We start from the raw sequence: 26,311 nt of genomic DNA on the forward strand, positions 1-26,311 counted from the left end.
ATTACAGTACAACCCCTCTCTATCTCGGCACGGCAAGCAAAGGTGGACAGTAACAACATACATTTACTGTACTTATACAGTACATATTTGAGTATCTGTACTTTACTTGAGTATTTGTTGTTTTCTTGAAAGCTTATGACTTAATCCACTATATTTCAAAAACAAACTCACAATGTTGTGCGCTTGCGTTGTGAGCTTGTACAGTACATAGGCTATTTTCTGTTTTTGAACATTTCTTTTATATACCGGTAGTCTTTAACTCAAGCCCAAATTTGACTGAGCAACCTTCACTTGTAGTGAAACGTGTGGGGTTGCCCCTGTTCACCCTGTCACTCAGCACCGTTTGTTTCATCATCGTTTTCTCATGCAACACCTCCTTTATGGATTCAACTTTCTTTGCAAGCCTGTGTCCGAGCCTGACATACTTTGACTATAGAGGAAAAACAATAAACAAAAGAAAAATAAAAAGAAAGCAGGGCCGGTGAGGGGTTGTGGTTCACGGAAGGGTGAGATGTGGATCAAATGCGGACATGGCAGACGGGAGGCAGGTGAAAGGAAAGACCTCATGTGGGTCTTTGGGTATCTTTGACGGTCAAATCGCTTTGGTTTGCAAGAGAGTGGGATTGAAGAACATTGAGTTGACAGGCCTGAGATGCTACCCCTAGCTCCTCCAACAACACTGCACTGATGCAACTCAGGCATACAATATGACAGAGACTTTCTCTCTCTGACACACACACACACACACACACACACACACACACACACACACACACACACACACACACACACACACACACACACACACACACACACACACACACACACACACACACACACACACACACACACACACAAGAAGCTCTCTGTCTTGCTGTATCCCTGGGCAAGACAGTGATAGTAATCAACTTGACAGAACAGCATGTACAAACATTGGTCCATAGCTGCACAGAGAGGGAAACACCCCTACAGGTCATTGTTTGGACACAAGTCCGTAGCCCGAAGAACATTTAACTAGACATGACAACTCAGTGCTCCACTACTTCGGGTCCGACACCCGAGCTGACAACATCTCTCTCCGTCTCTGATCATGCGAGTGTGAGGGACATTCATAATATGCAGGGCAGGAATTCCACAGATGCCATGAGGGCCACCATCAGTTTGACCTTATGCCACAGTGGATTTGATGCCTCGCCCGCACTGCCCCCTGTCTTATTTCACAGTTTTCTCCTCTCCACCTCTTTCCTGTCAACTCAGTGGCAAATATTGTACTTTTATTCCACTACAATTATTTGAAAACTTTAGTTACTAGGGTTAGGGTTAGTTTATCATTAACTATAATATTCACCACTATTTACCACTTCAACCATATATACATTACGGGCATTTGAAAATAGAGCTTGTATATATCTGCTATTTTCAAAAGATTTTTGTACATTCTATGCATTTGAAAACTGAAATTCTGCGTAATACCAGTACTTTTACTCATGTAAATTTTTAATACAGAACTTTTACTTTTAACAGAGTATTTCTACAGTAGTAGTATTGATACTTTTTCTCAAGTAAAACATTTGAATATACTTTTTCCACCACTCTCTCCCACCTGTCCCTGCTCACTGTCTATGTCTGAAATTAAGCATAAGATGCCCCCCCCCACCCAAAAAAATAAAAAAGAAGTAGCCTTGCCTGTAAAATAATGAAGAAACAGGCTTGTATAGGCATTATGTATAGACGCCCATGTAGCTAAGTCCCCTGTTGACAGATAGACCTAAACATTTGCCCTGATCCCTTTCCCCATATGCAAACATTGTGTTAATTGTCCACGCTAAGCTAAATCGCACTGTTTTCTCCTGGTTCACTGACCACAACACCTATGTTAATCCTCTGTTATCACACAGTTGGGGAGCATGGGGAAGCTAATAACACCATGATATTAGCAATGTTGATCTGCAGACGATATAGGGCTAATACAGCGCTAGCAGCTAATTCTGTCTGCCTGAGCTCCAAACCAAGCTATAATCCCAACTTTAATTATTTACTTCCCGTTTCCCAATCACTGTAATCAGTCGATCTAGTTAAGAGCCATGTCAAGTGGCGACGAGCCAGGGAGGGTTTTAACAAGACAGCGGGGTGTTGTGTAGGTCAGTGGTTCTCAAACATTTTCATGTCAGGAACCCTGTGAGCTTGCAGATCAGCTATTTTCAAACAGCCGAAAAATGTAATATAGGGCTGTGTGCTTGTGTGACTTTCTCTATCTCACCCTCCGTCTCCCTTTCGCTCTGCTTCTTGCAGAATCGGTTGAAATAAAGATTGCCCAGTGATGGGATCTAGAACAGAATGCTGACATAATCTGACCAGAACTTTCCAAAAGTCTCTTCTACACACCGAACCCAGCCACCAAAGTGGTAATTGGCAATTGATTCCATCCCTAACCTGTGACGTCAATCTTGCGATTAACTCAAATGACTATGCACAGTAATCATGTCGCAACATCCTCTAAATATTGAACAACGGTTCTCAAACTCTGGTCCACATGGAACCTGATCGCTGCTGGTTTTCATTTTGCACACTTGAGAGGCCAACAGGGACTAATTTAGGCTTGGGGAAAGGTACAGGCGAATGCAAACGCTGTCTGTTATAAGCCAAAACCAACAGTAATAGTCTGTGCAGGTCCACAGTTCCATAAAAATGCAAAGCCAGCTGTCCAAACTGCCCTGACTTTTTAAATCAAGAAAGTGAGTCACCCGCGTTCGCTCGTGCCCTGCCCACAGTGAGGTTAAAACTTTTTTATGGTGAGGGGCGACACTGCGCGTGACCCTTTGCCTCTTGCATTTATTGATGTAGTGGAGGGGAGGGCCTTTGCTTTATGGCGGCACGGCCTGTAATTGCTGGTCAGCGCACGTTCACCACAGTTCGTAGAGGTTCCCCTGTAAATATATTCCAGGTGGCCTGGTGTCACCTCATTCGGAGAAAAAAAAAAGAGACAGCCACTGTCTGATGAATGGCTGCAGAAGGGATTGTTCACTGTCAATGCAACAATGCACACGCACACACACACACACACACACACACACACACACACACACACACACACACACACACACACACACACACACGCACACACACACACACACACACACACACGCACGCGCACACCCACCCACCCCTATCGCCCTGTCCGATGGAAGATTAAGACATATTACCATCCAGCATGTCCCCGCTTTACCTTAAGGGTGATTTATACTTTCATGCGCCAGTGTCGCGCACCGGAATACCTGCTCTACAAGCTCACAACGCGGTGCACTGTGACGAGTTGTGAGCTTGTAGATCTGCTATTTTTGGTGCGCAACACCGGCACACAGCTAAGTATAACAGGACTTTTACCTTGCAGGCTAGCTTCACACCTAATTTGTTCCTGTGTGACCTCTCTCTCTCTCTCTATCAGGGAGAGTCTTCTGCGCCTGCGCTAAAGGGACACTTTATGAATAGTCACTTTGCTCAATGAAGGCAGACAGACATCTTCGTGAGTCACTGTGTCCTCTTGGAACCGTTGAGAATGACTCAGTCTTAATGTCCTCTGCATCAAGGGACTGAACGATCCCCGGTGGCCAACGTGAGTCAGCCACTTTGACTGATGCGGAGACTGTATAGTGCTTTTAGATGGCAACGCTGACTCAATTAAGCAGTGTTGTTTGTCCTTGTTGTCGTCTTTATTTTGCTAATGTGTATGTGTGTGTGTCGGTAAGAGACAGAGAGCGAGTGGCAGACAATGGGGACAGAGAATGTGTTCTGGTCTCGCAGTGACCTAGATCAGAACAGAACACAAGGCCAGAAGAAGACACACGCGCACGCACGCACGCACGCGCGCACACACACACACACACACGCACACGCACACACACAAATACAATAGAAACGGGGGCATTACAACTATGCCATTGTCTTGCCCACCCCTCTCTATAGACCCTACAATGCACTGCACTTCCAAGACAGATTCTGTACCTCATTTTCTCCTCTCAACCCTCCCGATCTCCTCTTTCCGTTCTCTCTTGGCTAATTACTATGATTGATTAATCGGCTAGCGTGACATCTCTCTTGGCCCTGTGGATTTTAGCGTGTCGCCCCCAATCAAACTCAGAAAGATGGAAGGAGGTCAAGGTTAAGATTGTCCCTAGAGACTGAAAAAAAGAAATGTGTTGATTGAGGCCGGCCGGCCGGTTGCATCGGTTTCAAAATGGCCACCTCTTGATCCTACGGTAGACCATGGGTTCCCAAACTTTTCAGCCCGCGACCCCAAAATAAGGCGGAAATTGACTCGCGACCCCACCTAAACCTGGAGGTCATTTATGCACATAAACTTGCACGTTCGGTGCGCATTTGTAATGTGTTAAAATGGTAAAATGTACCATTTGTGATCATTTTAGATGGTATTTCATCCATTCTGTTGAATAAAAAGTTTTCAAAAAATGAATGAAATTTTTAATGACCCAAAATCATTTTGCGACCCCACGTCAGTCTCCCGCGACCCCAAGTGGGGTCGTGACCCCTACTTTGGGAACCCCTGCGGTAGACCACCAAAAAACAACCCTCTGAACGCAAGCCGACCGGATTTCTTCAAGACGCACTTGACCCCAGGGAGTGAATCAAACGATGAAAAGGAGTTGTGGGATTAGAAGGCTAAAGCATCAAGGTGAACACTCTTGTTTTCGAGGAAGTGATAAATGATGAAAGAGATGAGGAGAGAAAGATCAACATATTGATTAAAGTGGACAGCGGTGCTGATCCTCAGACCTGCTTGTGATGCACAGCTCTCCTCCGAATCTTATTATTAAGGCCTGTTTCGAGTGGTCATTATCAAATAAAAGGCAGAAGTACAGAGGAGGCTGGTTAGCATGCAGAGCTAACGGGCCGGGGTCTCATCATCCAGTATGACAAAGTTGGGGGGGTTGAAATTTACAGCCAACAATCCATAACTTTTATGTCCTACCTGGGCTTTGAACCTGGGTCTCCCGCGTGAGCAATAAATCAAGTAAGAGGTTATGCCCGCTTGTCTAAAGGGAGAGATTGTGTTTATGAGCTTCATAGAGTACGGTTTGTCAACCAGTATGGGTGTCCTCGACACTAGGGGTCTGCATGTCTCAATGGGAAGAGAAGGGAGACCACTTCCAACCACTGTAGTGCACTTATGCCAGGGATCATTTACGGCATGCCGGTCGTTGTTGAGAAATATCTGAAGGGGGTTATTTCTAAACAACGACCGGTACGCCGTAAATTATCCCGCTTATTACACGAATACTTAATAAATAAATTGACCCAAAAGTAACAACAAAACGAAGTATTTCCTTGCTTACGGTAATCAAAGTATTCCATAAGTGTTGCGCTGGGCAGACACGGAAAAAAAGGAAGTGTTGATCAAATAGAATACATTTTCGGTTACTGAATTGTCTATTTCTCGCTTCAAATGTTTTCAAAAACATTCTTGAGAGCAATGTTTAGCTGCAAATGTCATTGCATGTTTGTTTACATGGCTGTCATGTTGGATACGGCACAAAATCAAGCAGCGCAGCAGGTGCTCTGAGTCTTTGATAAGACAGCGGTCTGTTATATTGCTCATCGGTCATTATTCAGAAATAACACACCACTGAATTGACCAATCAGAATCAAACATTCAACCAAGCCGTGTAATAAATTGTAAACATACACTCATATACAGAGTGGTTAGAATAACATTGTATTCATTAAAATAAGTTCCAGATTGCAGCTTAAGTGAAAACAGAAAGTGTATAAACTCTGAATCATATGGACTATTTACAGATATCAGGATTATCGGTCATGATATAAGTCTTTCACAATAGCCACTGAAAAGTACGGTCCACAGACATGATGACAAACTACCAACATGGGAAATGAAAAGACGGCAATCATCAGCAGTTTCCCCTCTGCTTAAATGAAGTGGTTCATCTAAAAAACAAAAACTAAAAAACTTTAATTTACGAGCTAACACCGTGATGTGCATATCAATACGGCAACATGTCTTGTACAGATCATAAGCCATTAGTGCGTCAGCGGGACTGTTAACTCCAACAGATTGGATCCCATTGGCGCACTGCTTAGTAAACACAACTAGAGAGAAACGCGCTTAGGGCACAGTGATGTGGTCCATTAGCCCTAACCTCTGTGTGTACCATTTGGTCTCGTTGGGACAGGGGGTGAAGTAACACATGGCTAGACATGCTTACACAGACACATTGCTATACGCAGGGCTCCCTCCCTCTAGAGAGCTGCTTTATAGTCCGACTCCAGACTAAATAATGCCTGGTAAAAAATGCTGCACGCACCAGTTTTTCCTTTTTGTTTTCTTTTCCATTGAGGACGCAGAAAATCAATGACAAACAATGAACTGTAGCGTATCTTTGCTAAATATATTCGGGAGTGATTTCAATTCAGACCACTTGATGAAATCGAAATGGGCCTCACCTCGAGAATAAAAGTATAAAGTCAGCCTATGTGGTTGGTAAAATATATCAGAAATCCTTGGCCCTTTTCACCAACCTTGCTCTCTCCACTCCAGAGACCCTCTCCTCTCTGTCTCTATCTCTTAGCCTGAGTGATGTGACAGTGGGAGTAACAAAGTGTAGCACGCAGGGTGAGCCAATCTGCAGCGCGGCGCCAGGTGTTGGAGATAATGTTCCATTGGAGCGTTTCTCTGCGGGCAGCGCAAAGTTCACTGCCGCTGCAGTTTTGATCGATGGCGCGTTGCAGATTGAGTCCTCAAACAAGAGAGGCTGTTAATAAATCCTGACTCAGACAAACAGACTTTGAGGGGCCAACGGCGGAGAGACCGGCAAAGACAGCTATTGATCCACTGGGCGGAGCGCCGGTTGATAACGGCAAACAATAGTTTTGGATGCATAAACCTGACACAGCAAAATAAAGGCAAGTGAACTATTGGAGAAACATGTTGTGCGGCGAATCCAAGAAAGAGAGGGATCTAGGCCCGGACCGCTGGCCTAGAGGTCCGGGCACCTAGGTTACAATGTAGCCTGACAGCACATCGCGGGTTCGAGTCCCAATCCCGACGGCCTTTGCTATGTGTCACTCCCCATATCTATCTCCCTAGTTTCCTGTCCCTACTGTACTATCAATAAAGGCATAAAAAGCCCCAAAAAATATATATATTTTTTTTTTAAGAAAGAAAGAGAGGGATCTTGACATGTTGGATCAGTAATATTCAGACAAATTAACCACTTAAACCCTATATATACTTTGTGACCGGGGTTGTCTGAAGGCCTTTTTTCCCTCTACACAATCTCTTTGCTGAAAATGGTCAATCTACAAGCGTCTGGTATTTTAGCTGATTACAAGCCTATGCCCAGAATAGGGACACTAGCTAGGGTTCATGTGTTATGGCTAGACAGTGTTACAGGCAGAATACAGTGCAAAATTGGACTCCTTTTGCTTGACCTCAAATTGCAGAAGAACAGCATATTATGTTGAAAACTGGTTCCAAATCCCATACAATTCTAAACAATATTAATTTATACATTTTTCAATATGCGTATCTGTCCTGCAGGAAAAACTACAACCCACTAGATAACAACATCTCAACCAATTAGTATGCATATTTCATTGGCACAGACTGCCTAATCTCAGCAGGAAAGGCTGCAAAGCTGTAATGGCTGAGAAATGGCTGGAGATTGAGTGGCAAATTAGCTGTGTGTGTGTGTGTGTGTGTGTGTGTGTGTGTGTGTGTGTGTGTGTGTGTGTGTGTGTGTGTGTGTGTGTGTGTGTGTGTGTGTGTGTGTGTGTGTGTGTGTGTGTGTGTGTGTGTGTGTGTGTGCGCGTGCGTGTGTGCGCGCACTCACGTAATTGCATAATTATAGGAATATTCAAAGTGGGAAACTTTCCATGTGAATTCACAGGAATTTACATAAATACATTGGAATTTTGAGGTTTGTTTACACTAACTTTATTTATCTTGCCATATAAAGAAAAAGGTTTTGTAGAAAGTCCCTTTCATCTAGAATTGCATTTTGTGTTGTTTCTTCTCCAACTATTATAGGCTAACTTCTGCTATAAAACATTTACAAAATCAAAAAAATGTCCAAGCTTAACTTCCAGTAGTATTCTGTTTTTTCTTTCTTTCTTTTTTTTTGTGGAAAATATTACCAGGTAGGGCCCGACAAGCTTAATGCTTCTTCCCAACCCTTTTTCTGGGACTTTTATTACAATTATTGTCTCCGCCAGGCCGAAAGGCATGGCGAGAGAGTATGTTTTACCCCCTGTCCGTCCGTCCGTCCGTCCGTCCGTGCATCTGTCTGTGAGCAGCTAATCTCAGGCACCGTTGGCCCGGTCGCTGCGAAACTGTGCACACACACACACTCCCTGGATGCCAATTCAGAACCTCTGCCCCAAATTCTTCACATGGGCCTGTTATAGCGCCACCAGGAGGCCGATTTGTGCAAAACCCATTTAGTCCTACAGATTTTATCCAAACGTCATGCAAATCGGTACACAGTATCGCTATAGTCATGTGATCAACACGGATCTGTCCAATTTTCCATATTCCATCCTCATTGGCTGTAAGGTTGGCTTCCAAAATGTGTCCGTTTTGAACAAAATGCCTGAAATCATGAACGCAGCTTGCGCTTTCTGTGCAATTTCACACACACATTCCTACTAGCAGAGGAAGAAATGTCACCCTTTTCACATTGGCCTGTTATAGCACCACCAGCAGGTATAATTTAACAAAACACATTTTTGGAACAAAATGCCTCAAATCATGAATGCAAGGTCCGATTGCCGTGAAAGGCCCAAGAAGAAATGGCACCCTTTTCACATTGGCCTATTATAGCGCCACCAGGAGGCCACAATAACCTACCTAACCTGGCGGAGACCTGTGCTCCGAGGAGCAATTTTTCTAGTTATGATTGATATTATGAATATTATTGTAAATATGTAAACCAAATTAATGAATTCTCTCTCTCTCTCTCTCTCTCTCTCTCTCTCTCTCTCTCTCTCTCTCTCTCTCTCTCTCTCTCTCTCTCTCTCTCTCTCTCTCTCTCTCTCTCTCTCTCTCTCTCTCTCTCTCTCTCTCTCTCTCTCTCTCTCTCTCTCTCTCTCTCTCTCTCTCTCTCTCTCTCTCTCATATATATATGTGTGTATATTTTTCCTTTTATACTTGTCCAAAGGATCTGAAAATAAAACCTAACTGAACTGTAGTAAAGCTACGGAAAGTTTCCCAGAAATGTACCTGAACCTTTCCACCCCTTAGCAACTCTAGTCAACCCTAGAAGACAGAACGAGGACAGAGAGGCAGGCAGTGAGAAGCAGCAGGATGTGAAATGTGATAAAGACAGCTTGGTACTATATAATATACTATCACAGCAGGATGCAGGTGATCTCATGTTGCCTTTGACTTGAAGCCTCCCGACATGTGTCAGAGTTTCATTACCATCCGTCACGTCAGCCCCTGAATCTTTCTCCTCACAACCTATGTTTATCCCTGCATGATCTCTCTCTCTACTCTACAGGTCTTTTTATTTACAGTGTACGTACACCATCCCCATTGCAGGAGAGATGCGGGATGTTATAAGGAGATGAACACACAACTGTGAATACTGGCAGAGGATGCATAAATCAAAATTGTGAGCGCATAAATCTAAGAGTGCGTCTTTCGTGCACGCACGATTACCATTGCCTTGGTCTCATGTCTCACTCAAAATAAGGGAAAACTTTGCTGATATGCATCGTGCGCCATTTATATTGCTCATTTCACGTTCGCGGATGATTGCTATGCGGGTTTTCACGATGAAAGCACAACTTGCTGTAAATGATTGCAGAATTGTGGACTTTCATTAGACAATCAGACGGAACTACGCCTCCGCTCAGACACAAATAACAGCAAGAGTGTAAGAGACTGACTGAGAGAGGGGGGTGAGGGAAATGGAGGGAGGAGAAAGAAAAGAGAGAGAGAGAGAGAGGGAGAGAGAGAGAAGAACCACAGTCAGACCCTGCTTGACGTGACCAGACTAGCAATGCCGCGGTGAATCACTGGTAAAAGCTCCACAGCGAAATGATTCTTCTGCTCTCTCTCTGGTTTGGCTTCTGAGAAATAGGCCACAGCATGAGAAATGAATAGAAATTAATTCAATACCTAAACCGAGCATGAACTCGCTCACCCGTCATAAAGCCAGACACAAATCGCATAAAACCTCTATGCAAAAATGGCACCTCCCTACTGTACCAATACCAGTGCAACCATCACCCATGCCCTATTTAGCCGTATCCCCATTCATCAGACAACTGGACCCTCCCAAAATGACGTTAGAAAAGAAAATGACTGCCTATGTGTATGTGCTTGTGCCTATAATAGACTGGTGAAAATGCAAGTGTGCAATTACCTGCATTTGAGCTGCCTGGCAAACAATGGCCAGGCGCATGCACGCGATCACTCAGTTGCACACACACTCAGTCACTGTGTGAGTTTTATTGCAGGAAGTGGTTGAGAGGGGAGCACGTGACTGGCAGCCAATAGCTCGACATGATGGATGTTGCTGTCGAGCCCCGCTGGGAGAGAGCGTATGGGACAAATACACTGTGTTCCCTCCAGGGTGAACAGCAGTTGGCAGTGGCACACACACCCACACACACACACACCCACGCAAACAAACACACACACACACACACACCCACACACACACACACACACACACACACACACACACACACACACACACACACACACACACACACACACACACACACACACACACACACACACACACACACACACACACACACACACACACACACACACACACACACACACATGCGTGCACGCCCACAGAGGAGCACCTGCACGTGTGAACACAAATCTGGCAATGGCACAACTGAGGTAAATGAGTGAAGAACAGCTGCAGTAGATTCAAAGTCAAAATCCTTCAAGGTTACCTATCAAGACAAGTTAAGAACTTTACTACACCCTTGATAACCTGGGACACACAAGTATGAGTTATTTACCCCTGCAGACATTAATTAATGAATTAAAGGGAAAGGGAACTCTGGAACTCTCTGCTGGAGCTGTTGCCCCACGCGACCTGACTCTGAATAAGTGGTTGGATCGATGGAGAAATTAACTCTGAAACACTTTATTGCCCATTATGTACAAATAATACACAGCAAAGTATTACACAGCAAAATCCTAAGTGATAATTTCACTGTGTATACAAATGGATACATTAACACTGAGGCTATACTGTATGACCGTGGTGGGAGGAGAAGTTGAGCAAACAGATTTCCTTTTTTTTTTTATTCAGAAGACCTGCAGCTCTCAGTCTGAGTCAACTTAACAGCAGCTCGATACCCGCAGCTTTGAACTCATTCTCACCTCTTCGTTACCAGCGTTTCAGCTCTCTTCATCAGTATTTCCTTCTCCAGAGAGTGACAAGCCGACATATTCTCAGTCACTCCCCAACTATTCATATTTTGCCGCTTGGTCAGGTGCCTTTGGCGTCCGATGCAGACGCAGAGCGGATAAAAAAATTGACGCACTGTTCGGAACAGGCACACTCTCGCCTCACGGGGCTTACTCCTGACACCGCGCCTGCCTTGGTAACAATATTTTAGAATTGTGTTTCATATCTTATTCATGGCAACACTAACTTGTTTTCAATATCGAGTCTACATGGTCCGTATTCTGTCGTCACCTGACAGCATATGCCGTGGGTGCTCTATAGAAGTGTATTGGCGCCCTCTAGCGCACGGGTTCTCAACATGAGGTCCGGGGACTCCCAGGGGTCCTTGAAGGGGTTCCAGAGGGTCCCCAGCTAAGTGATATTTATGGGAACCAAATCGACCTTATGGGTCAGTGTGCAAATATATCCAAATGGACCCAGACAGGTCCATTTGGTTCCATTTCTACACTCTCATTAACATGTTACAGTGTAGATTGAGGTGCCAGAGATTAAAAAACGAATGCATATCAAACTGGGGGTCCTTGAAATTGAAAAGGTTGAGAGCTAGTACTCTAGCGTGTAAACATGATGCTAGAGGGCATTCACAGCATTGGAAAGGGACACCTGGGGCATGTGACCATATGCAGCTCTATTTGACGTGTATGGCATGACAATGTGTCGCACAAGCAGTTACAGTACATAACAGCCCAGCAGGTATAATCCATACAATCGCTTAAATGTCAGGCGGGGGGCATTGGGTTGAGGGTTCAAAGGGAGAGGAGGAAAGGAGAGTGGGATACCCATCAAAACTCAACAGCTCTGATTTGTCTCGGTAGGATTTGTTCTTGTGGGGGATGAGTTTGCAGAACTTTGCCAAAATCAAAATATGAAAATACGTTTGTTTGAGAACAAACGTGCGCCAGTCGGCGCACTTTGTGTCGTCTCGAGGGAACGCGTTTCACAGATGAGAAATGCATTACGGAGCTTTGCAAAAAAACAACAACAACCAGGCGCCAAAGAAAATGACAAGTCAAATAGCTCTGAGTTCCACTTAGTGACAAGCGGGCGAACGAGCATCAGGCTATTGGCGAGCGTTGGGCGTTATTTACATTGCCTCTTGAGTGGATGGTGATGGGGGTTAGAAAATCGATGTGGATGCAAGTACTGTAATGGTGGAATAATGTGTTCCCCTGGGCACGCCGTACAGACGCGTCCTGTCAGGGGGGAAAGCGGAGGGAGGGCAGGTTTCAGCTGGCGTGTTTACCACCCCTTCCTGCTGCCATATTCAATCCACTCGCACATCCCGGCTTGTTTAGACAGAGTCCTCGGGGCTGTCTGTTGTGGCTGCCTCTTTAGAATGCTAACACTGCGGAGCCGCCAATCAAAGTTGGCCGGGCCGGTGATACCACACAGAGTTAGGGAGTTCAAATTCAAAACATGCTAGTGGGCGGGTGGGTGTGGGTGGGAGAGTGCACGCTTGATGGTGATTGATGGTACTTATGCTGGAAAATTCACCATATCCCTGTACTGTCTGCGAGCTCTTTCCCAGTGTCGATCACTGTCTCTCGCTCTCTCCCACCCTTCTAACCCACCGCCTCCTCTCTTTCTCTCTTATTCCAACCTCCAGTGGTGGAAAAAGTACTGAAATGTTTTACTTAAGTAAAAGTATCAATACTGCAGTGTAGAAGTACTCTGTTACAAGTAAAGGTCCGGAATTCTACATTTACTTGAGTGAAAGTACAAAAGTATTGGTATCAAAATGTACTCAATGTTTACTCAAAAGTAAAAGTACTCAAATGTTTGAAAATAGCCGATCTACAAGCTCACAACAACGACGCATTGTGAGCTTGTAGATCGGCTATTTTCAAATAGCCTATGTATGAAACAGGGCTAAAGTGGTTAATGTATGTTTCATAATATCATAATTTATATCTAAAAAGTAACTAGTAATTAAATCTTTCAAATAATTGCAGTGGAGTAAAAGTACAATATTTGCCTTTGAGATGTAGTGGAGTAGAAGTAAAAGTATTGGAAATTGGACATACTTAAGTAAAGTACAAAAAAATCTAAATTGTTCTTAAGTACAGTACTTAAGTAACTGTACTTAGTTACTTTCCACCAATGCCAACCTCTCCCTCTCTCACACATCATCAGGCTATCAGGTAGTGGGTAAACTTGACTTGATGTCCTCGGAGACGATGTGGATCAATGCATGAAGTGATATTCTGCCCTCGCTCCCTGACCTGCTATTGGACCCCGCTCCCACTGTTGGGCCAGCCCACCTGTCTGTTAAGCTGCCAGTCAATGCAGAGGCCAGAGGAGCTTTCCTGTCATCTCAATAAAGTAGCCAGTGTGATGGCTATTTATGGCAACGCCGATAACGTACCGACACATACGATACACACAGCTCACAACGATACACAGCAGGCGTGTACTTAATGCATTCATCTACTACAAGCATGAATCAATTCCAATCCAGGCTTTAGTCGAGTGCATTTGCCACACGTAAAGATTCATATTGTATAATAATAATATATTACTAATACATAGTAAAGAAAAATCCTCATTCAAGGTGAATGTCATATTCTTAAAATGTTATGCTGTTTTATAAAAATATATTGTATTTTTCAAGGTGAAGGTTCTTATGTGTTATAAAGGTTTTTCCGCTTAACAACTAAACAAAGAAAGAGTGACATTTCATGTAATATGCCCCTTTAACAATGCAAATGAACAACATAACATGCTTGCATGTCTCTGCGAATACTCCATTCACAAAGTCCCCAAGAGTACAATATACAGACGACGATCACCATGCTCAACACTGAATATTTCATGAATATAGCTGACACAGGTAATCACAATGCCATCTAGAGGCACATTACAAGATGGAATCTATTATTGTAAATTGGATATCGTATAGCAGTTCAGTGTGCATATGTGAGCGAGTGTGTGAGTGTGTGTGTGTGTGTGTGTGTGTGTGTGTGTGTGTGTGTGTGTGTGTGTGTGTGTGTGTGTGTGTGTGTGTGTGTGTGTGTGTCAGAGAGAGAGAGAGAAAGCGAGAGAGACGGCAATCAGTGAAACTCTGGTGAGCAGAGGGATCACTGAGCCATGGAGTGAGAAGATGTAAGCAGGTCAGGTCTGTCACACCTCTCTACCTGACCCCTTTAATTGGCCTCGAATCGCAAGGCCTTAATCTCTCCACCCATCTCTTTCTCTCTCTCCACTACCACGTTTATCTCCCCCTCCCTTGCTCTGGCCCTAGTCTCTGCTCTCTGTCTGCTCAGTTGACCCATGTCTTTCCCTTCTTTCTCTGTCCCTTCATCTGTCCAATTTCCCACCCACACTCTTTCCTTACTCTGATGGCTGAAGGCTCATTATTATGGTCTAATGGTCTGACCTCAAACCTACGTAGACCGTGAGACGTCCGCTAGGAAGTGGATAAGACAAAAATGCTGTTGGAGTCAAATAAGGCTAGAGGGCTGGGCTTCTCTAAGTAGTTGTGGGAAAGACGATCATCTTTCTTCATGACTTATCCTACGCAACAAAATGGCAAATGGAAGACCCTTACGTCAGGGGTCTTCAACAGGGGGGCCGGGACCCCCAGGGGGTCCTCAGAGTTACTACAGGGGTCCGCCAAATCTTTGTGTGATAGGATTTTATTTTTTTACCTTAACCACTTGAACCCTATAGCATCCCTTTTCTGAGGAGAACTTTAGGCAACAATAGCAGATCTACAAGCTCACAACGCAAAGAGGTAGGCTATAGGTATAGTAAAAAAAGGTAAATCTGAAACACAATTTTATATAATATAAAGGGGGTCCCTGCTTCATCTCTCAGGTTCTTGGCCTGAAAAACATTGAAGACCCCTGCTGTACGTGATGATCTTTGTATGCTTCTATGGCTTAGCGCAGTTATATCGGTATCGGTGGATATATTGTCCCATAATATATTTATCGTGTATTAGTGCTGCAGTTGCACTACTACAGGTGCCCCGGCCCCTCCGGCAACTATCGCCATTGAGATGGCATTCTCAGAAGTGTGTTTGGAGCCCGTGTCAAAATGTGGTGCTATAGGAGCTGATGACATCATAAAATGTGCAGCGGCAGCAGAGCCGGGGCTGCAGTCTGTGGGAGTTTTTCGAGGGAAAGGGTTCCACACTCTGTGGCCAAGTTAAACTCAAAAGACATCGATATGAGGCTGCAGGGCACAATTCTCCAGTTTTAGGACCACTCAGAGTCAATCAAGTTCCCCTCTCAAAGTGTTTTTCGCTTTAGCGAATGGGCAAAAACGCACACTGACAGAGGCTTCCAGGGCCCATCCATCTCCAAAATGATTCCTCACACAGTATTCTGCTCTCTCTCTCTCTCTCTCTCTCTCTCTCTCTCTCTCTCTCTCTCTCTCTCTCTCTCTCTCTCTCTCTCTCTCTCTCTCTCTCTCTCTCTCTCTCTCTCTCTCTCTCTCTCTCTCTCTCTCTCTCTCTCTCTCTCTCTCTCTCTCTCTCTCTCTCTCTCTCTCTCTCTCTCGCATCTCTGTCATTTTAGATTTCTTTGGGTATTCTAAAATAGCAGATAGCTTGTAGCAGATCTACAAGCTCATAGCACAGCAATCGGCGCTATGAGCTTGTAGATCTGCTATTTTTGAAAAATCACGAAAAGTTGTGCAAATATTAGATTTTTAACTCAAATCTTTGCTTCTGGGGGTTCCTGGAACTAAATATTTTACAAATATTGGCTTTAAGAAATATATATTCCAAGATTTTCACAAATTTTCAAAAATAGCAGATCTACAAGCTCATAGCGCGGGACTCGGTGACGCTTTCCCGGTCTTAAAGGGTTAATGTATGTGTACAGTATATTTCTTTATGTGTCAGAGTATATCCAGAACACAATAGCTCAGTGCCATCCTGCCGTCCCCAAACTCCACCGTGTCTTTGGCTGCCACTTCAAAGTCTCTTTTGTCTCCTTTCTCCGTTTCATAGAGTTCTTTAGATCCGCCAGGCTTAAAGCATGTGTGTTCGCACGTATCGACGTGTTGCTACTAGGGGTGTGCCGATACACTAATTTCACCAAACGATACGATACGATATTTTGCTCACAACTTCGATACGATTTCGATACGATACGATACGCACTTTTTTATTATGAAAATATATGGGGGAGAAAAAAACAAATGCAAACAAATAATTATGTTTTTGCATTATTCAGACATGCAAACTTGTAGCTTTTCAGCTACAATAGCCGTTTTGAAACGGCAAAATAGGGCAATAGTGTGACACCTGACCCGGAAAAAAACAACATATTGTCACCCTTTTCACCCCGGGGCTGTTTGCATGCCTGATTATTATTATTGTAGTAAAAAAAAAAAAAAAAAAAAAAAATGTTTTTTTTTTCAAAACGATATTTTTTTTTTCCAAAACGATACATATCGTCGCGAAAACGTATCGCGATATATCGCGGGACGATATATCGGCACACCCCTAGTTGCTACGTCGAGTGAGAAAGTGGAAGACTACAGTATTTTCACAATTATCAGCAAGCCAGAAACAATACATGAATGTGCAGATGCCTCTATGAATCCTTATGCAGACATGTTCCTGGCTGCACATTATTGTCGCTGTCGGGCAAAAGCATTGTACCGTACGATATGTCCAAATCCGTTACTTTTCAGGAAATGTAACTTGTGGTCCAATGGATCCAGTGTAGTTATTATTTAGTCACAAGCTCTTGTTAAAACATTTCATTGGTTAACCCACAGACAGACTTAACACATTGAGTGCCAAAACCGGCAAAAGCCGTTTTCTTTTTTCCACAAGGGGCGCTGTAACGCAACTTAGGAATGATCCTAGGACCCTTTAAAACGGAATGGACGGATGTGGCGTCAGTCCAAAACGATAGGATCTTGAGAAAAAGTTTTAATACAGTGGTCAAAACAAGCCATTTTCGACGCACCATCACTCTGGAATGGTGGATCGCGCTAGAAATATTATTGTTCCAGTCGTTAGACGGACCCTCGACCATCGCGCAGACAACTTTTGTTTACATCCAGGTCCTCGTGGTGGCTTCTACAGCTCTAAACGATCGGCGTAAACGGTAAGGATGTACACTGTTTTAAAAAACCTCTGGTACTCGATGTGTTAAGATGACAACTGAGATCTCCATATATGGGCATATCAGCGTGCCCATATATGGGCATATCCTGATGACATCAGGGATCTCCATATATGGGCATACAGGGTACATGGACTGACAGATACAGCTATCTCCATATACCGTATGGGTATAAAAGGGACATGGACTGACATATACAGAGATGTCCATACTGTATATGGGCATCAGTCGGGTTGGCGGTGCAGCGTAATTTAAAGAAATAGCGAGAACAACATATCTACCAGCTCTCAACACGTCACAATGAAATGTCTACTACTTTTGCATTACACTGTCATACGACCAGGTATACTATAGGGTATTCATTTATGGAAAAAAATAAAAGCTGAAATATGGAGATACAAGGTTTCTGCCTGATAGTGATGATGCAGAGTCTACTGTGCATGTGGTAATACAGTATGTGTGCGTGCGTGCGTGCGTGTGTACTGTACATGCTGACTGGCAGTGGTAATCATGGCCACTAATTACTTCCTGTGCTGCGAGAGCTGTCAGAAAGAGGCAGAGCTGCCACAGATGGTGAGAGACACACACTGACACTAGGATATCCTACCTCTTCATCATCATCTATGTTGTGCGCGGGTGTGTGTGTGTGTGTCTGTGTCTGTGTGTGTGTGTGTGTGTGTGTGTGTGTTTGTGTTTACTGTTTGTGCACACATGCACTCACTCATTGGCCAGTAATGCGAGTATAAATCATACTTGAGAAGCATTGACCACATGGAAAAATGGAGTGTCTGCTTGTCAGCTGATTCTTCAATTCATTAATTCGTGTTAAAGATGCAGGTTGGTCGATTATAAGCACGGGAGCATCTCCAAATAGCTTTTGTGCTGAACAGGCAAGGATCAAAACAAAACAAAATGTAGCTTCCAGCTCATAATTCTCTCCCTCTGTGGTACACAGTTAAACAGAGTAGACCACAGCGATGCTGCTATAGAGACAGATTCAGGCTAGTTTATTTAGTCAGGCAATTATTTATTAGACATATTATAGCTATGGTAACTATTTTGGATAGACCTTTTGTTTGTTTGTACACAAATACTAAGAATGTTATTTAGATACTGTAGCATGTTGTTTAGATGGTAGAGGTTAGATAGATGTCTTACATCTCAGTTACTTTGTATCATTGTTTTTCTTTGCATTTTATTTACTTGACCATTGCCCTGTTGTTTTGTTGACACTCATGACACTTTATGTACAGTATGTGTGATATTTGATATGTTTAATACTATTTGTTATCTAATGTGTAACTGCTATTCATGGGCAGCTTGCACTGCCATAATTTCTAAAAGCAACTAAAAGAAACGTGTGAAAAGTTTACAGGCAATAAAGTGAAGTTGACTTACTCCAGTCATTCTGGATAAGAGCATTTGCTAAATGACTAAATTGTAATCATGGTCAATTGCAAAACAAATTATATTAACTACATGCAGGGAGATAAAATAAAACTAATACAAAAATAAACTAAACGTTTAGTTTTTTCATCAGACAATTCCACTCCACTGAGGTAAATAAATTAATCAAAGTGATGTACGTGACCATCAGAAATAGTTTAACTTTTGCATTAAATGTATTTAAGCAAATGCAGCCAAATGCAGTCTAAACCAATCCAGCAATCTTCCAGCTTCAGCCAAATGCAGCCAAAACCAATCCAGCAATCTCCCAGCGACAAAAGAAGCAATTGACCACACCTGTCAATAGCTATTGATTGCTGCCCACTCTCACTGGACAGGGTGTGCCACCAGACTTCACCTTAGTGACACTAGTCCCAAGCAGGACACAATTCCAATAATAGCCAGCCAACCCTTACCCACCACTAGCTGTGACTCCAGTCTTTAGGGGTTATTGTTGGCTGGGTGCCCACTGCTGAATCAAATCCTTCCTCCATTTGCCGTCTCTATACCCAGCGATGCAGAGGGCCCCCTGCCTCTCTCTCTCTGCTGACGGAGTTGCCCAGGGCTGGACCAGCTCCACCACCACCTCGGCTTGAATCATTTCCAAAGGTTCTGAGGAAGTATCCGTCCCCAACCTTTCCATATCTCACCCCAGGTTAGGGCTGGGCAATTCACCGAAAATACATAGAACCAATAACCGACTTAATCTAGCTCATGTAGGTTAATCGAACAATCGAGAAGCAGGTTTTTTAATATCATTCATATCAATAAATCAAGACTTTTTTTGTATCGATTTTTTATAAAAGACTACATCAGTCTCATTAACCCCTTAACCCTGTATTATACTTTATTGTACAATGGTGGCATACGAAATGAAAATAGCTGATCTATAAGCTCCCAACGCGTCACAATGCAACATGTTGTGTGAGCTTGTAGATCTTCTATTTTCACTGGTAAAAAAATAAGAATGGTTCCTTAATCATAATCGAGGTAAAAGTTTTAAATAATCATGATATTATAGCCCTATATACCTGAGGTCTTATTCCTTCAGCACTGTTGCTCCCCTGTCCCAGATTGGTCCCTCACCACTGGGCTACCTACCCTTCACCCCTAACACCCATCCCACCACAACAACAAGCTCCTCTCTATCTTCATTAGAAGAAAAGCCAATGCTTCAGCAACAATGAGGAGAGGACCAACCTTAAAGGGGTAGTTCACACCTTTAGGTTCTCATATCATTCGCACTGTGAACACGCGTGTACGTGTGTGCGTGCGTGCGTGAGAGAGAGAAAGAGAGGGACAACATATTGCAGATTTGTGTGAGCAACATGTTGCTTGCGATTCAACACATTGAATCATCATGAATCATTGGTCTCGACTAGGCCAGCAGAACATCAGGACAGGAAGGAGGTACTCTCGTGCTCATAAAAAAACAAAGCTATTATCAAAAACATGACATTGTGGTCGGGCTGGCACCTCGTCAAATGAATCATCCCTGTTCTCAGACAGAGTGGACCACTGGCTGAATGGGGAGAAACAGCGTTCAGTTTTTTACGCCCGAAATATCTGGAACAAACTCCCAGAAAATAGCATGTCTGCTGCAACTCAGATCTTTTAAATCACAGCTAAAAAACACCTCTTTTTAATTGAGATGTCTTGACTTATTCTTCTGCACTGTCTTATTTTTCTATAAAAAATACTTGTTGTTGTTTGTTATATACTATTCAAATGTCATTTTATAGTGTTTTTTGCTAATATGTTTCTTTTGCTATGTTTTCTGTAAAGCACATTGAAATGCACACCGTTATTGAAATGTGCTATACAAATAAACCTGCATGAGGTACTCCCCCCCCCCCCCCCAACATATTCCTGGCTCAAGCATTCCCAGGACTGAGTGCAATAAAGGGCCGGGGGTACTCACCACTGTGAGGAGCCGTCCGTGCCGCTGACCTCCAGAAGGTCATAGTCATCCTCAAGCTGGAAGTCGGAGAAGACCAGGGCGATGGTGTCTCCGGGCTCGGCCAGCACGGTCCAGGTGCAGTCGGCGTTGTTGGTGTACTCCCCGGGGTAGTTGGGGCTGGTGATCACCCCACTCTGGCCCCGCAGGGTGCCCCCACAACCATCATCAGCTGCAAATCAAATCACAGCAGAGAGAGGACAGATTCAGTTGTTTAACCCATTATGGCCTGAGTTTCGGATTCTACAAAATGTCTATATCTATATCAGTGGTTCTCAAAATGTTTCATGTCAAGGATCCCCAAAATGATATGCATTTGGCCGCCGACCCCCATCTCAAAACATTTTTTCCAGGGACTCCAACAAGCAAAGATTTGAGTAAAAGTGTTTGCTTTAAAAATATGTATATTCAAAGATTTCCACAAATGTTCAAGATTTTTACAAGCTCTACAAGCACATAGCGCAGCACTCGGTGCCGTGCTATGAGCTTGTATATCTGCTATTCTTGAATAGCCAAAGTATAAAATAATGGTTTAAGACTTTAACACATTCCCTGACATTGACGGATATTTTCGTCATTTCAAATCCAACTTGCCTACCACTGACATTTCCGTCAATTAAAAAAAAACTATGAATGATCCCTAGACTCTGAGAGAATCATAGAAGCAGAGATGACGTTATCCCAAAAACAGTCAGTCCATCCACTCCCATGTTATAAGATGTAGAAAAACACATTTTTTTGGGTGAAAACTAACCATATTCAACTGCCGATTACAACAGAATGGACGATTACGGTAAAGTGGATATACAAAACCCTCCCCCTCCCCCCAGACAGCCTTTGTTTACATCGTGTCCTCATCATGGCTTCCGTGGCACTTTGTGGATCGTAAAAATAAGGTAAAAAAAAAACACTGGTAGCGGCAGATGAATTCATTAATTAATACCTGGCAGAGAATGTGTTAAGTGGTTACACAGATGCGTTCCTGGTTTTAATGAGTTATGTTATTGTGAAGCACTTTGGGACTATGGAACTACGACAAGTTTTTTTCATTTTTTTTTAAGGTTTTTCTCTTGAACCGTTCACCCCTTTGAGCACTGGGAAATTTAGTGCCACTGACAAAACACTTTCATTAAGAAATGTTTATATGCTATTTTTTCCTCCCCCGTTTATGGCCACAGGACAGTGTGCAGATAGTCTTTTGGATTCGGGAGGATAAGAATTAGAGCGTGTTATTTCTATGTCTGCTATTTCCACCAGGGGCCAGAGACATGCAGTCACAATTTGTAGGGTTGGAAATGCCCTACAATAGACCTACAGCACGGCGTTTGGGGGAGGGTGTGATGCAACTCAACGCAATGCAAAGCAAAGCAAAGGGAGAGAGATTTACATTCTAATAATTAATTCCTATTTGGGTTAATCAACGCAATTATTTTGCCCTAATTTAGGATTGCTTTAAGGGGATAAAGTGTGTGCTTGCTTGTTATGTTGCTGTGAGAAACTGGCCTCTGGAGGTTTTCATCACCACTTTTGATATGGACCATCATGCATTGGTGTGGTATTTTTGCATTGTACTGTGTATGAAAGGATTTGACGCATGAACTGGTAAACAGGTTCAAGGCTACTTAGATACTACATTAGTGGTTCTCACACATGTTTATGCACACTGATATGCATTTGGCTGAGGAAAATAGCCGACGTACAAACTCACAACGTGTCGCATCTCAACGCGTTGTGCACTTTCAATAAGCCAGGGCTTAAATGTTTAAACAGTTCCTCATTCATGTTGAGGACCCCCTGTGACCGGCTCCTCAAGGACCCCTGGGGGTCACCAGACCCCACTTTGAGATTGAGTGACCTACATGACATGTCAAAAAAGTATACATAGACTTGCTTCGTCACAGTGTAAAGTCTGTGAGTACCTGTGTGTTCAAGGTGTTCATTGTCACATGCATCTGCAATACAGCTAGTAGCAACATCATAGGCAGTGAAATTCATGCAATTAAATGTTTTCAAGTGCGAAAAAAAAGATATAAGATCACCAGAAAATACAATAAAATACATATCAGTCTGAATACAAATACGTTGAGACTAGAAATGTAAGCTCAAACATCTCTCTATGTCAAGAGACATGCTCTTCCTCCCTCCAGCTTTCTGTGGGTGTGTGGGGCATTAATAACAATGTTCTGGGGATGTATGAAAAGGCACAGAGCAATGCGGGTATCCGTAGGCTCTGTGTGGAAGAGACAGACATGTTTTGCTTGTTGCGATCTTTATAATCTTCACCAATAAGAACAACACTACTCCACAAGAACAATGGTGGTGTAACCAAGAGCTTTGCTGGGATCATATTTTTGACATGCATAGATTATCAACTATGATGCAAACTATTGTTGCATGCCTGCAGCCGAAGGGACAGGAGCATTGTAATTGACCACTAGTGTAGATCACCTACGCCCGACGGACAGCTTGCAACCGACAGGGATAATTGTTCTACGAAAATGACATAGTTGAAAAAATAACAATTTTTATCCCGCGATTTTGTAACCCTTATTTTTCACCCGGTGTCCTGGGCGCTACACTCCCCTCACCAGCCTAGGGAGGCCAGGGCCGAGCTCATGCCTCCTTCAATGCATGAGAGCCAACTGACCTTCTTGTCACCTGACAGGGGGGAGTTTCCCTGGTTGGACGTAGCGCGTGGAAGGAACACGTTATTCCAACCAGTTCCCTTCTCCTCCATCAGGCGCTCCGGCTGTCATGGGGGAGGCGGTATAGCGACCAGGATTACTACATGTTTTTGTGAGGGTATTAACTACCCTGAGAGACACGGGGAGAACATACAAACTCCACACAGAGTAGGCCCTTTCGCCAACCCTGACGCGGAGGAGAAGACACGCCCCCAGCGTCCCCGGCGGGAATCGAACCCAGGACCTTCTAGCTGTGAGGCGACATCGCTACCGACTGCGCCACCGTGCCCTCCTGCCATTGAACAATTTGAGAAGAAAAAAATCGGGAGTTGAGGTCCTTGGCCTACTGAAGCTGAGAGGCCTGGTATTTTGCCAGCTTTGCTGCGGACAGACACACACATGGGCAAATGCATGGCGTGTGTGTGTGTGTGTGTGTGTGTGTGTGTGTGTGTGTGTGTGTGATGAAGAGTACAAATTGAAAGCGAGAGTGAGTGAGAGTGAGCGAGAGAGAGAGAGAGAGGCGTGGGATTGATAAGCGGAGACTGGCTAGCAGAAAGAGAGTGTGTGTGTGTACATGTGTGTGTATGTGTGTGTGTGTGTGTGTGTGTGTGTGTGTGTGTGTGTGTGTGTGTGTGTGTGTGTGTGTGTGTGTGTGTGTGTGTGTGTGTGTGCGTGTGTGCGTGCGTGCGGCGTGTGTGCATGCGTGTGTGTGTGTGTGTGTGATCTCAAGGAAGGCAGGGGGGGCTCACAAGGGTTGGGCCCTGCCAATCATCCATCCAAGCTGTCACCACAGCAACCCCCCTCCTGGGAGGGAGTGAAGGCATGCACGGAAGAGCGGAAATCTGTGAGGTGTGAACTTGAAGAGATGGGGTGGTGGGAGGGTACCACGACGGAGTGCAAGAGGGAAGGAATGAAGAGGATGACAGGTGACAGGCTGGGATGGGGAGTCGGACAATGAAGGAAGAGAGAGAGTGGAGGGGGGGGGGGGGGGGTCGGGGGAGGGTGGGTGGGGGTGACAGGTGACGGCTGCAGCGGGAGAGACAGGAAGTGGAGGGTAGAGCTCGGTGAGAAGAAAGGACACCGGTGCAGATTGATATTCCACAGCAGACGCCTTCTTCACACTTGAGGAGCAAACTAAACTCTCCCCTTCACCTCCTCTCACTCGCTCCGTTCCGCAGCCTTCGCTGGCCTTTGAAAAAGTGTAAAATTGTAAAGTCTAAAATCTCGCTGCAGATCCGCCGGGCTTCTTCGGGAACGTCTCAACTATGCGTGTGTTCTTATCCGCGAGGGGGGACGCGTTGCATTACGACATTTATTTTAATCTCTTGTCGCAGTTTTGCTCACAGATGTCACTTCGTTTCCCGCGGCTCGACGGTGTGCGTTTCCAGCCTGTCGCCGACGATGTCACGCCGTTTCAACCGGTGGAAGGACTGTCTCGCTCAAGTCTTCCTCTGACATCCGTGGCAACCAAACTGTGGGCCAGCATGGATGATGTATGCAAGTCCCCCCCGTCCCCCCCCAGCCTGGAATCAAGACTGAGGTGCTCCTTCAGCGTTTTCTTTCTTTGTATTTTTTTCTTTGTATTTTTTTACTCCCAGACTTCTCAGTCTGGGAGTCTTCCATTTGAGATTTCCGAACGTCACCTGTTACGACTCACAGTAGGAAGGGAAGTGATTTGAAATTGGTAGCCCCTTTTTTATTGATTGATTGATTGATTGAATGTTTTATTTGAATAGATCAGTTGAAAAAAAATCAAGGCACATCTTCCAAAAAAAGTCAAAAAGCTTTACAGTATTTTCCGCACTATAAGGCGCATCTGAGTATAAGGCGCACCTTCAATAAATGTATTATTTTCATATATAGGGCGCACCGCATTATAAGGCGCATCCGCACTATAAGGCGCACTGACGGTGCGCCCTATAGTGCGGAAACTAAGGGAACCAATATTGATACATATATAAGGCGCATCGGATTATAAGGCGCATCCGCACTAAAAGGCGCACTGACGGTGCGCCTTATAGTGCGGAAAATACGGTAATTATAAATGCTTGCTCATCTTATAAATATTTTAATTGTTTTATTGCAAACAGTTGAGCAAGTACAATTACGCAAGCAATGCTAAAAATGTTTCCATTGTGGTCCCTTTCACATAAGAAGACTCCCAGACTGAGAAGCGAAGTAAAGTTAAATAAATAATAATGATAAAAAACGCTGAACGAGCACCTCAGTCTGGATTCCAGCCGCCCCAGCACACACATGACATAACAAACATGAACATGCTCATGCCGCATAAATGAGCACAACTACATCACCACCCGCACCGACACATTAGGCAAAAACTATCCACGCATGCAGATGCAACGAAAGCCCTGCGCCCTGCAGCGCGCCTCCCTAACCCCGAACACACACACACACACACACACACACACACACACACACACACACACACACACACACACACACACACACACACACACACACACACACACACACACACACACACACACACACACACACACACACACACACACACACACAAATGCATGTGTCTGCATGCATTTAAACACATAGTTGCACCCAAGACAGAGAAACTATGCTTGTGTGTGCAGCAAGAGAACAGTAAGCATTTATCTTTATACAGTATATACCACAAAGAAAAGG

The 26,311-nt window shown here is 44.1% G+C and overlaps 1 protein-coding gene across 1 annotated transcript in view; it reads right to left on the bottom strand.

Annotated features, from left to right (window-relative positions):
- Positions 1-26,311, bottom strand: part of csmd2 (CUB and Sushi multiple domains 2) — a gene marked incomplete at both ends in the record, with an annotated part of 366,782 nt that overhangs the window by 244,529 nt on the left and 95,942 nt on the right. Inside the window, one exon of the mRNA XM_084080385.1 lies at positions 20,931-21,138. Coding sequence (XP_083936511.1) covers positions 20,931-21,138 — 208 coding nt within the window. The remainder of the gene's footprint in view (positions 1-20,930; positions 21,139-26,311) is intronic.

Source organism: Gymnoscopelus microlampas (assembly GCF_963454915.1).
Source record: "Gymnoscopelus microlampas genome assembly, chromosome: 15".
NCBI lineage: Eukaryota > Metazoa > Chordata > Actinopteri > Myctophiformes > Myctophidae > Gymnoscopelus > Gymnoscopelus microlampas.